Below are 13,144 nucleotides of genomic sequence, written 5' to 3' on the forward strand. Positions count from 1 at the left end.
GCAAAACCACATATTACGCTTTTTTTTAATCCTATTGAAACAGAAAGTAAAGCTGAGTCAATCATATCACAAATTATGCAAATATACTAAAAACAAGTACACTGTCAATATCCTACCTGATATCCTCCAATCTCAGTATGTTTTATGGCATCTCTCAATGATGTTCTGGAAATTAACCTTGATATCTCAGAACATCGTCCTTAATATTCTCCAAGATTACTCCTAACCTTCCTCGATAAGTCTTAACATCGTCCATGGCATAGTTCAGGACTCCCTCAAAATCTTTGTCATCATCTATAAATATCGTTCTTGATATCATGAAATTTGGTGGCAAAAGGCTTTCATTAAGGACGTAGAGACATAAACGTCCAGAAAGTGGGGAAGTCTGTCTAGATAATCATTAGACAAAATTACTTGGTAAAAATCAATATAGCAGAATCAGAGAAATGATATTTTGCAACCATGCGCATTCCTCTCAACACACCATATTTCATGGTTAAAGCGTTGTCAAAACGGAGTTGAATGAGTTTTAGCAAAATCACATATTAGATTTTTTTTTAAATCTTATTAAAAGAGAAAATACACCATATCACAAACTATGCCGATGTGGTAAAATGAAATATACTGTTATCGTAAGCTTCTTCTTCTTATTGGAGATCTGTCGATCTGCTAATTCCGTGTCACGCCATCTCTCTGAAGCATAATTTATTATTTACAAGCACAATTTTCGGAAGTCTATCATCGCTCATGCGACTTACATGATTATCTTTTCCGCTATCTTCCCCATCTCGCTATGTCTAGAACGTTGCATTGATCTCTAATATCCGAATTTCTCACTTTGTACATTCTCGTTTTCAGTGCAATTGATCTTAGTGTCTTCATCTCGATCACTCGTAGCATGCTCTTGGTATTATTTATTTCTGCCCTCACTTCTATTCCGTATGTCATTATCGGTCTTATTGTATATCCGAATTTTGCTGTCTGTTCAGATTGTGTCTCTTAAGCATCATTTGAGCATAATTTGGTTCCTCAATTCTTTCACTGCATCGTAACCACAAGATGTGTACGCCTGAATAGTTAAATTTCATGACTTGTTCTATTGACTTATCATCGAGTTTACATCTGATCGTATCTTTTGCATATTAAGCTTGCGGCTTACTTGAAGGAAGTGGTCTGTTTCTGCGACTATTGGTGCATTATTGTAAGCAAACTGATTTAAATTGCGTTGGAGTATAATTCCGATACGAGTTGTGTTTTCTCTTCCTTGGAAGATTAGGATGAGTATAAAAATCGATCGAAACGAGGGTGTTTATCGCCTCGTAAAAGCTTATCAAAACGTGAACATTGCTGTAGTTAAACTTGGTTATCGACGTCGTTTCTCTGAAAAGTTTTATCTCTAATTGAATAAATATTTGAATTCTTTGAAATTTTATTTCTTAACACAAAAGTTATATTGGTTACTTTTAATTGTGTTTATCAAAGGTGTAAATTTTGAATCTAAGCAGGTTTTAATATAAACTTTCAAAAGCTACGTAATACAACAATACTCGAAATGAGTCATTCATGTTTGTATCGTTCGATGAATGAATAAAAATAAATAATTTATGTAATTGGACAGATTTAACCTTGAATTTATAAAAAAAATTTCTTTCACACCAGGAGGTTGAACCATTTTAACGATTTTTCGAGCATCAAAGCCTGTTTGTTAGTTACACAGGAAACATGTGCAAAAAGTTCATGGTTTAAGTGGTAAAATTTTACAGTTATCGTTTCGGCACCTACTCAAAAACCCAACTCTCGGTTATTGTTAGCATAAATTTCCGGTTTACACCGATTGAAATCGTTTGATCTATTCAAAACATTATTTGAAACCAATCAACGATAAGATTATTACGTTGGGTTGTTGACAACAAAATATTAATTAATAACTCGAGACAACCAACTTTCCTTTAAAAAAAAAATAAATAAACAACTATACAAGAAATGTTAAACAAATTTACAAAATTCTCATTCGGTTCGGAGTAAAAGCAAACTTCGAATGTCAACACTTCTTTTAAATTTCTGATGTAAACCATAAACACATGTTGCGAAGTTTGTCTTCAAAATAAATTTTTCTTTCAACTCGGTGGAAAGCATACAAAAGCAAAATGTTTGTGGAAAGAATAATAAGCGAAAGTCTCATAATCGACTTACTCTTTAAGTTGAACCATTTGAGCATTGCGGTTGTAATAAGAAGAACATAAGTAACGAGGTAAAACGAAGACGATTTTTGAGGTCACATTCGACGAAGTTCGCGGAAAATTGGATCACGCGTTCTAAACATCACCGAATCGCGAGCGGACTACCGAGTGTAAAGCACGGGTCTCGTGTCCTGTTTATGTTTAACATTCATATCGAACGAAAATATACAATGCCTAAAAGCGGAGGAGCTAAATTTAAAAGGTACAATTAAAAAACATTGATATGCAAACTGCTTTTTTTAACACAAAATTGAAACAATTATCCTGAAAACTATTTTGTCAGAAAAATACAACCAGACGAAGAGAAATTTCCTATACCTAGAAAGCCAGATATAGTAAATCAACCGATTCTCCACATGAGCGAATTTTCCTGTTAATACAAAGCTCCTAGTATTGATATAGTTCGAGTGGACCACTGTGTTTGCGGCATCGGAATCGACGTAATCGTGAGTTTTCCCTCTTGCAATACCCTACAATCTCCCTCAAATTGATGGTCTCTTTCCTACTGCCCTGTAATTGAGATTTGGAATGACAAATAAATCGGATAAACAACAATAGTTCTCTCTCATTTTGCATGCAAATTAATACCAGATCTACCAATTAAATCTATTTACTAATTTGAGGCATTAAATAAATTTTTTGAAAAAGTGAAATAAATGCAAAAGTCAACTAACCGACGGAACATTGCAACGAACAGGTCTCGTAGTAGTAATTTGTATAACGTAGAGTTAGAACTCGTTACTCCAACTACACTATGCGCATAATATGTAAATTTAGTAATGCTTACAACGACCTATTGTTGCATTTAACAACGATGCGTTCCTCATACAAATCACAAGCTTCGTAAATAATTACTATATATTATTTTTTGAAAAAGAAAAAAGATTTTATCAATGAACAAAGGCGCCATTCAAGGTTCTTTTGTTGAAATACTGCCAGACGTCGGCTGTAGTTGGTGCGATGCAATTCCGCATGCCTACTTCGCTTTCATTATGGAGAAGACGTCGATGTAGAGACATTCTCAATGGAACCGTCGTCTACGTAGACGACAACACCCTTGGCGCCAGTCCATTGATTCCGGCTGGACCCGGAGGGCGTGGGAGATCCATGCACCAAGGAAATCGAAAGTTTCGTCTGGGGTGCACTTCAATTCGAAATATGATAGTTTTTTTAGTGCATGAACAATTTCCAGGACGTTCATCTTAAATCGACATGTTTTTAAGCTTTACTAAAAAGAAAATAAGAAAATAATTTATAGGTTTTACATTTCCAATATTGTAAAGTACAGTAAAAACGAGGTCCATTATGTTATATTCCTTTTTGGCAAAGATATAAAACAAACGCTTAAACTAAGTAAATTTTCATTCATATTCATGCTGATTATTTAAATCGGACAGACGACGCGACGCCCAGTTTCCACGTATTGTATATTGCCTTCTCCTCTGGCCGGAGGGTGACGGTTTATGTAAAATATCCATCGTGGTGCTCGAAAATTTGCATGGCCAACGATTAACGTTCCTGCTGAATGAGGAAAAATTTAGAACAACGAAAACGTATTTAGAGAGTTTAATTGGAACGTTGGGTAAGAAAACAACTACTTCCAAAACTACGACGAAACCGAGTTATTTATTCTGTGGAAATTCACAAAATTGTATTAGGTACCCCCAGGAAAATGTCGCAATGACCTTTATTACTGCAATGAAAAGTTTTGTAATAATGCTGAAACTACTAAAATTTCAATCTATTAAATTAACGTTTACATTTTTATAGTTTAATTTGAACTATACTGATTTTTGAGTGTAGAACAAAGTCTGTGAAAATTTTAAAGTACTCACCAGTCTCTATCCTTGTGGAAATATCACCAATTATTAATTAAAGTATCCTCTTTTTAATGCAACAAGCCGTTTTGAAAAATCGGTTTTAGTTCCTGAGAAATAAATTTTTGAAATAATCGACAATTTTTTCGAATTTTGCAATTTTCGCCGATTAAATTTTAAAAATTCGTATAAAATCCATTTCTTGGAATATGAGTATGAAAATTTCCCAAAGTGTTAATAAAAGTGTCCTCTTCCCAATGAACCAACACGTTTTGAAAAGTAACTTTTACTTTTTGAGAAAACAATGTTTGAAGTTTTGATAAATTTTCGATGTTGCAATTTTCATCGATAATATTCAAAATTTGCTATAAAATTAATTTGTTGAAGGATCCTTGTGGAAATATCACCAATTATTAATTAAAGCATCCTCTTTTTAATGCAACATGCCGTTTTGAAAAATCACTTTCAGTTCCTGAGAAATAAATTATTGAAATAATCGAAATTTTTTTCGAATTTTGCAATTTTCGCCGATTAAGTTTTAAAAATTCGTATAAAATCCATTTCTTGGAATATGAGTATGAAAATTTCCCAAAGTGTTAATAAAAGTGTCCCCTTTCCAATGAACCAACCCGTTTTGAAAAATTACTTTTAGTTTTTGAGAAAACAATATTTAAAATTTTTATAAAATTTTCGATGTTGCAATTTTCATCGATAATTTTCAAAATTCGCTATACGATTAACTTCTTGAAGCATCCTTGTGGAAATATCGCCAATTATTAATTAAAGTATCCTCTTTTTAATGCAAAAAGCCGTTTTGAAAGATCACTTTTAGTTCCTGAGAAATAAATTATTGAAATAATCGAAAATTTTTTCGAATTTTTCAATTGTTGCCGATTAAGTTTTAAAAATTCGTATAAAATCCATTTCTTGGAATGTGAGTATGAAAATTTTCCAAAGTGTTAATAAAAGTGTCCTCTTTCTAATGAACCAACCCGTTTTGAAAAATAACTTTTAGTTTTTGGGAAAACTATATTTGAAGTTTTGATAAAATTTTCGATGTTGCAATTTTCATCGATAATATTCAAAATTTGCTATAAAATTAATTTCTTGAAGGATCCTTGTGGAAATATCACCAATTATTAATTAAAGCATCCTCTTTTTAAATCCGACTTGAAAAATCGCTTTTAGCTTTTGAGAAATAAATTTCGACAACTTTTTTTTTATTTCTCAAAAACTAAAAGCGATTTTTCAAAACGGCTCAGATTCAGATGGCCCTGAATCTGACCTTACTAAGAATAGCAATATGGTTATAAGAGATAAGAAATGTTTTCAAAATAATAAATAATGCTTTATTATTCCGAATTTAGAAGGTACACATTCACAAGTCGTAATTTTCTTAAAAATATATGTTGGTAACATATTTAGATATGATAAACATTCAATGAATTAATTCGATGTTTTTAATAAAAAAAATTATTTCCCAAATACCACAAATTCTGTTGATTCTTCCATTTTTTTGGAATTTTAACGGGATCTGCAATAACCGTAACGCAAAAATTATTTTTTATTCCCTGTCCTGTAACAGCTATGTCCGCCGTAGAATTATCTGCAGTAAACGTATGTACCTGCAGTTTATTACCAGTGAAATCTCCATAAACGCTAATGTTAGAAACGCAAGGAATAGCCACCGTTTCACTTAACATTACCCCATTATGGCAATTAAGACCAGAAGCGTTTACGCACGGAATGGAAATGGTTGTATTTAAACATGGTAAATGAGTAACAGAGCTTGCGACACAATTCGAAGTGGCTGATATTGGGGCTATGCAATAAATCGTTCCATTAGTCCTACAAAGAGGCGTTGTATTTGGTGTACAAAAATTTGTGTCATTTCCACATTGTTTTATTACATTTTCTTTTACTTCGATTGTTTGGGGAATTGGTTTTTTTCCGTGATGGTAATGATGAACTACTGAATATTGTGGAAAACCAGTTCCATATCCAGATCCTCCATTATTATAACCTGGATTATTTAAAAAAGGGTTATTATAACCCGAATTATATCCTCCAATTAGTTGATTTAATCCACTTGTATAAGTTCCCAATTTATAACCAAGGTACATTCCTAAAGCTGAACCTCCTAATCCAGCGATAACAGAATTCCTTACACGATGATTTTTGTACTTTCCAACTGGTTGATATAAATTCGGATATTTCGAATATGATGGCGTATAGTATGGTGAATAACTACTATAGGAATTGTAATAATTGGGGCGACCTCCATATCCGCCTCCATATGCACCTTCATAACCGTGTTGATTATTATAATTATTATTATAATTTAAGTTGTTGTAAGTAGTTCCTGGTGTAGTTCTAGTTGGGCTTCGATGCGGAAGAGTAGGCAATCCTCGATTTTGCGATGGATAACCGTGTTGATTATTATAATTATCATTATAATTTAAGTTGTTGTAAGTAGTTCTTGGTGTAGTTCTAGTTGGGCTTCGATCCGGAAGCTTAGGCAATCCTCGATTTTGCGATGGATAACCGTGTTGATTATTATAATTATCATTATAATTTAAGTTGTTGTAAGTAGTTCTTGGTGTAGTTCTAGTTGGGCTTCGATGCGGAAGATTAGGCAATCCTCGATTTTGATAAACAGGCGGAAAAGTTTGCACAACAGAGCTCGGCGTAGGTGGTGCTAAAACAAATGGTCTTTGAGTAGGCCAATAAGAACTTTCTGTGGGCGATGCATAACTTCTTATAAGTGTTGGAAAACGTGGAGGGCGAGTATCATCACTTCTTAAATAAAATGGGCTAGGTGTGACCATTTGTGACGAAGAATAGCTATTCCAATTAGAAGAACTTGATTTAGATCCCCAATTACCAAAAGAAACTCTTGAACCACCAGTTCGAAAACCCCCTCTTCGAAAACCCCAGCGACCCGCTACGATTGATACGAGGCACGCGAAAATAATAAAACGTTTTGTAGACATCATCTTCCGAAGAAAACGGGACTCGTAATGAACTTAATTGGTGCGGATCGTGTGCTAAGTAGCAGAGGTCAAAATATCAAGAAGTTCGTCACGATTATCGAGATTGAGTTGAGAATTACTGTCTGTTGTTAATGTTCTTTGGATTAATAACAAACATTTACGCAATATTAAACACACAATAAATGTGTTTTTTTATTTATTTATTGTTTTTTTATATTAAATAGTATAAGATAGCTTATAGTTACTCCCAATACATTAATTAGCTTTAAATAACCGCTAAATATTTTGTAAATTCTCTAAATACTTCTGTATGATTTGTAGCAGTCGCTCCAACTCTCTTTATCACATGAAAAATTTAGTACTCATCAATGTAGTACTCAGTATAGAGTTGTTTAATCCTGACCTCTCAAACAATGATAGGTAATGTTAGATAAAAACGCAGAATAAATGCGTTTATTCATAATATTGAGAAGAAGTTGGTCATTGACTTGGATATTCTATAGATCATCCATATTCCGAGTCATAATTTGATATATTGCAATTCTTTTCTGCGAGATTGAGCAAAGTTCATACTGTAGTGGGTTTCTACGGTAAGAGATCTAAGCATGGCCGAGATAAATATCTCAAAAAAGAATGGAAATAATTAGACACTTCAAAACTGCCTTCAACATTTTAATAGTGTACACACACACTATTGCACTACAGCCCATTGTGAGTCCTAGTGATTTTGGGCTACATTGCCCCAGTTCTGCACCTACAGGGTGAACAAATCCTCCCTAACATTGTCCATCCATCACCCTCTTGGCCTTCCTCTTAGTCGACGGCCCTCTGGTGCTTGAGTGAGTACCTCTCTCAGCCGGCATTCTCCGCCACTTCGGGTTTAATTCACGTTGTTCTTCCTGCAAAGCTCTTATCTCGTAGTTCATTAATTGTCGCGATCCTCCCAGGTTTGTATCATATTTTGGCCCATACATCCTTAGCAGCATAAGATCTTTATTTCAAATCTTGTACAGCCTTCCTTCACAACCTCTTGTTAAAAGTTTGGACTGTAGTAGTTTACCCAGCGCAAAAGCTGCTCTACTCCCTGCTAGTATTCGGGCCTTAATTTCACTATCAATGTTATTACTTTGATACAGTATTGGAAAAAAGTAGAGCAACTTTTAATTTTTCTATATTAAATTTTAAATTTATATTTTTCGTCAAGTTTTACATTTCTATTGCAATGTGTATTATGTAGTAATTGGTTAGCCGAAATTTGACAAAGATAGCTTTATTTTTATAGAAATTAAACAGAATTGCAAAAGTTAAGTTGGAAAAAAGTAGAACAACTTAATAATTTATAGGTAAATAACTGTTAAATTGAATGAAAAGCAAAGATTTTTTAGTACTTAATACAATCTCCTTTATTTTTAATGACATCGTGACACCTTCGTGTATCAAATTGTCAATGGTTTCTTTCGATTCGGTGGAGTACTAAGTAATAGGTTTTTAATATTGGTAACTATCCAATATTATTAAAAAAATGGCCAGATAGGCCGGATACTGGGAAAGATTTCTTCAGATCAAGTACAAATATATTACGATTTATGAGCTTTTTGAGCGAACAGCTAAGGAATATGCTATCTCTGTTGAAACAGTACTCGCCAGTCTCTAGTTCCCAGTTTTGATCCATCTATGCAAATGTAAATATCTGCCAGAACCAGAGAATTTTCGTTTTTGATCGTACAATCGAGTATGAGCATTAACCACTGGTAGTGATCCCGTCGAATCTGACAGCATTGATAGCACAATATCAGTGCTTATAATGTCTTCTGCAGCCCATTGGTAGGACATGTCGGAACAGTTTTGAGCATATTGCTTAAATCTGTAAATGGTAACTCTAGCCATTTTCTCTATATGCAAATGCAAGGGATATAGGCCAAGTAGAACATCCATTGGTAGAGTTGGCATTGTGCTTATCGCACCCGAGATTGCCAATCCAGCTACTCGTTGAATTCGTGAAAGATTACTGATAACTGAAGTCTGTCGCTTTATGTATTGCCTTTACTTCTTTTCTACTTTTCAATAACCTTGCAAAAATAAACAAATAAACAACAACAAAAAAATGTTGTGTTGTATAACCTATAAAATCATAAGAATTTTTTCTCCCTGTGTTATAATCAATAATTTCGAAACAACCACACATTATTAACAACCCTTCACATCCATAAATAACGATTCATTTAAATAATAATGGATTTGCAATTAAACGAGAATGTCGTAGGCACACAAAGTGTCTTACGAACTCCTTTGAGCAAGTGGCAATAGCGATAAAATGATTATCTCGTCTTGAACGAGACCTCCCTTTCGCCTTTGAAGCGTTGACTGAGTAAAGTGAACTCGATGTTAAGCTCGGGATCCCAACTTTTCCCACAAATTGTTATCTTTGGAAATTGCTTTGACGCGAGTTATCCGCGAATTTGCTTTGAAAACGTGGCGATAAAATGAACGTTTGAAAATCAAGGGCACCAATTTTGATTAGATCCAGGTAAGATAAATTTATAAAGATGATGTATTATATTTAGATTTTTTCGTGTTAAATTGGTTGCATAAATTTGTTGTTTTACACACAATATTTTTGTTTATGGCTTTGAATCTGACCTTACTAAGAATAGCGATATGATTATAAGAGATAAGAAATGTTTTCAAAATAATAAATAATACTTTATTATGCTCAGTAAAGAAAATACACATTAACAAGTCGTAATTTTTTTTTTCAAATATATATTGGTAACATTAGATAAAACATTCAATGAACTAATTCTCTAGTTTTAATAAAAAATGTACTTCACTATTTTTGAAAAGAAATCGTCAGTTTTATTATTAAAAATCGCTTTTTCCTGTGGGTTATCTTCTAAATACCACAAATACTGATGATTACTCAAATTTTCTGGAATTTTAACGGGATCTGCGATAACCGTAACGCAAAAATTATTTTTTATTCCTTGTCCTGTAACAGTTGTGTCCGCCGTAGAATTATCTGCCGTAAACGTATGTACCTGCAGTTTATTACCAGTGAAATCTCCATAAACGCTAATGTTAGAAACGCAAGGAATAGCCACCGTTTCACTTAACATTACCCCATTATGGCAATTAGGATCAGAAGCGTTTACGCACGGAATGGAAATGGTTGTATTTAAACATGGTAAATGAGTAAGAGAGGTTGCGTTACAATTCGAAGTAGCTGATATTGGAGCTATGCAATAAATCGTTCCATTAGTCATACAAAGAGGCGTTGTATTTGGTGTACAAAAATTTGTGTCATTTCCACATTGTTTTATTACATTTTCTTTTACTTCGATTGTTTGGGGAATTGGTTTTTCTCCATGATGGTAATGATGAACTACTGAATATTGTGGAAAACCAGTTCCAAATCCAGATCCTCCATTATTATAACCTGGATTATTATAACCAGGATTGTTATATCCAGCATTATTATAACCCGAATTATATCCTCCAATTGGTTGATTTAATCCACTTGTATAACTTCCCAACTTATAACCAAGGTACATTCCTAAAGCTGAACCTCCTAATCCAGCGATAACAGAATTCCTTACACTATGATCTTTGTACTTTCCAACTGGTTGATATAAATTCGGATATTTCGAATATGATGGCGTGTAGTATGGTGAATAACTATTATAGGAATTATAATAATTAGGGCGACCTCCATATCCGCCTCCATATCCACCTCCATAACCGTGTTGATAATTATAATTATTATTATAATTTAAGTTTTTGTAAGTAGTTCTTGGTGTAGTTCTAGTTGGGCTTCGATACGAAGGATTAGACGATCCTCGATTTTGCGATGGATAATTTTGAGATGGATAACTCTGTACAGGCTGAATACGTTGTGTTGAATATTGATAGACAGGCGCACGAGTTTGCACAACATATCTCGGCGTTGTTGGTTGAAAATTTGATCTTTGAGTAGGCACATAAGAACTTTTTGTGGGCGATGCATAACTTCTTACAGGAGTAGCAACATTTCTTGAATTACTCGAATAAGATGGGCCAGGTGTGGCCCTTCTTGACGAAGAATAGGTATTCCAATTAGAAGAGCTTGATCTAGATCCCCAACTACCAGAAGAAACTCTTGAACCACTAGATCGGAAACCCCCACTTCGAAAACCCCCGCGACCCGCTTCGATGGATACGAGGCACGCGAAGGCCACCGCAAGAAAAATAATAAACCGTTTTGTAGACTTCATCTTCCGACGAAATCGGGACTCGTAATGAAGTTAATTGGTGCGGATCGTGTGCTAAGTAGTAGAGGTCAAAATATCAAGACGTTCGTCACGATATAATTCTAGCAACCAGATAAGGATTGTGACGTCCTACGCTTTACCGAGAATTACTGTCTGTTGTTAATGTTCTTTGGATTAATAACAAACATTTACGCAATATTAAACACGCCAAAAAATGTTTTTTTTTATTTATTTATTGTTTTTTTTAATTAAATAGCATAAGATAGCTTTTATATATATACTCCCAGTACATTAACTAACTTTAAATAACCGCTAAATATTTTGTGAATACTCCAAATACTTCCTTATGATTTGTAGTAGTCCCTCCAATTCTCTTTATCACAAGAAAAATGTAGTACTCAATGACTAAGTATAGAGTTGTTTAATCCTGACTTCTCAGACAATGATCTAGGTGATGTTCATATTATGAACATCATTATGAGATGTTTATATTCATAATATTGAGAAGAAGTTGGTCATTGATTTGGATATTCTGTAGATATACAGAATTATTTAGAGACAGACTTTCAGATTCAGATTCGAAACAGATTCAGACCCATATTCCGAGCCATAATTTGAATAATAAAAATAATAATATATTGCAAGCTACTAATAATCGATGTGGCACATCCACGTTCTGCGAGATTGAGCAAAGTTCATACTGTTTATGTAGTGAACTGAACCCTACTGTAGGGAGTTTCTACGTTAAGGGATTTGAGCATGGCCGTGATAAATATCTCAAAAAATAATGGAAATTATTAGAAACCACAAAACTGTCCGTCCAAAACTGGCCAGCCCATTGTGAGTCCTGGTAATTTTGGGCTAAATTGCCCCAGTTCTGCACCTGCATTAAATCCTCCCTAACATTGTTCATCCATCACACCCTTGGCTTTCCTATTGGTCGACGGTCCTCTGGTGTTTAAGTGAGTACCCTGCTTGCCACTCCCTCTGCCGGCATTCTCCACACGTGTCCTAGCCACCTCAGGCTCTGGGCTTTAATCCACGTTGATAGTTGTGGACCTTGTGGACCTTCCTGCAAAGCTCTTATCGTAGTTCATTTGTCTCGATCCTCCCAGGTTTGTATCATATTTTGGCCCATACATCCTTCATCTTTATTTGAAACCTGTTTTAACAACATTTTGTGAAGATTATTGAGTGTCCATGTTTCAGATCCATAGTTTACTATAGGGCCTATGAGCGTCTTGTACAGGGTGGGCAAAATTGCACACTTTTAAAGGAAAACTCCTCTTTCTATAAGAGATAGAGGAAAAATGATATCAGTGCCTGAAGCTCGATTGTTATAAGAAACTTAATGGCGAAAACCGCATATCGATCGAAAATAATCCACAGATATCAACGCGGCAATTGAGTGTAACCACGGGAAGTCCAAGAACCAAAGCTAGGCAGATTTTGAAAAAAATCAGATTTAATCCATACAGTCCATTACTTCAGACCAGGAAATTTTGAATGGCGCATGAATTTTTGCCAATGGTTCTTGGGAAAATGTGACGAAGCACGCAATTTTTCTTTAAATTGTATTTTGACAGATGAAACGTATGTGAGTAATGCTGGTGCACAGCACAAATAAAATATTTGAACATATTTAGGCAACAAATCGAACCTGTTGTTGACGATTTACCTCTAACGCACCTTCGAAATGTAATTTTTCAACATGATGGTCACCGGACCTAATACCTATGGATTTTTCTTTTGGGGAAGATTGAAAGATGTTATCTATAAACAGCGAATAAACTCCAGACAACAATTAGAAGCCGCAGTTGTTGCTTTTGCAACACTTAGGCCCATTC

At 34.4% G+C, this 13,144-nt stretch overlaps 3 protein-coding genes across 5 annotated transcripts in view; all 3 read right to left on the reverse strand.

Moving 5' to 3' along the window:
- The window catches only part of LOC111413293 (Transient receptor potential cation channel gamma), a 116,362-nt gene that overhangs the window by 72,585 nt on the left and 30,633 nt on the right, over positions 1-13,144 (reverse strand). Inside the window, exon 1 of one of the 3 annotated variants that reach the window (XM_071200614.1) lies at positions 2,194-2,804. The exons of the other annotated variants lie outside the window; for them this stretch is intronic. Coding sequence (XP_071056715.1) covers positions 2,194-2,218 — 25 coding nt within the window. The 5' untranslated portion in view covers positions 2,219-2,804. Of the gene's footprint in view, positions 1-2,193; positions 2,805-13,144 lie in introns of those variants that run through there. 3 annotated transcript variants of the gene reach the window in all.
- LOC111413300 (uncharacterized) lies at positions 5,384-7,076 on the reverse strand. Its single transcript, XM_023044217.2, has one exon. It carries the CDS (start codon positions 7,051-7,053, stop codon positions 5,518-5,520), a length of 1,536 nt encoding a protein of 511 aa, XP_022899985.2. The 5' UTR covers positions 7,054-7,076; the 3' UTR covers positions 5,384-5,517.
- On the reverse strand, positions 9,732-11,324 carry LOC111413277 (uncharacterized). The gene has a single exon (XM_071200622.1). It carries the CDS (start codon positions 11,298-11,300, stop codon positions 9,861-9,863), a length of 1,440 nt encoding a protein of 479 aa, XP_071056723.1. The 5' UTR covers positions 11,301-11,324; the 3' UTR covers positions 9,732-9,860.

The sequence above is a fragment of the Onthophagus taurus genome, chromosome 11 (assembly GCF_036711975.1).
Source record: "Onthophagus taurus isolate NC chromosome 11, IU_Otau_3.0, whole genome shotgun sequence".
Lineage (NCBI taxonomy): Eukaryota > Metazoa > Arthropoda > Insecta > Coleoptera > Scarabaeidae > Onthophagus > Onthophagus taurus.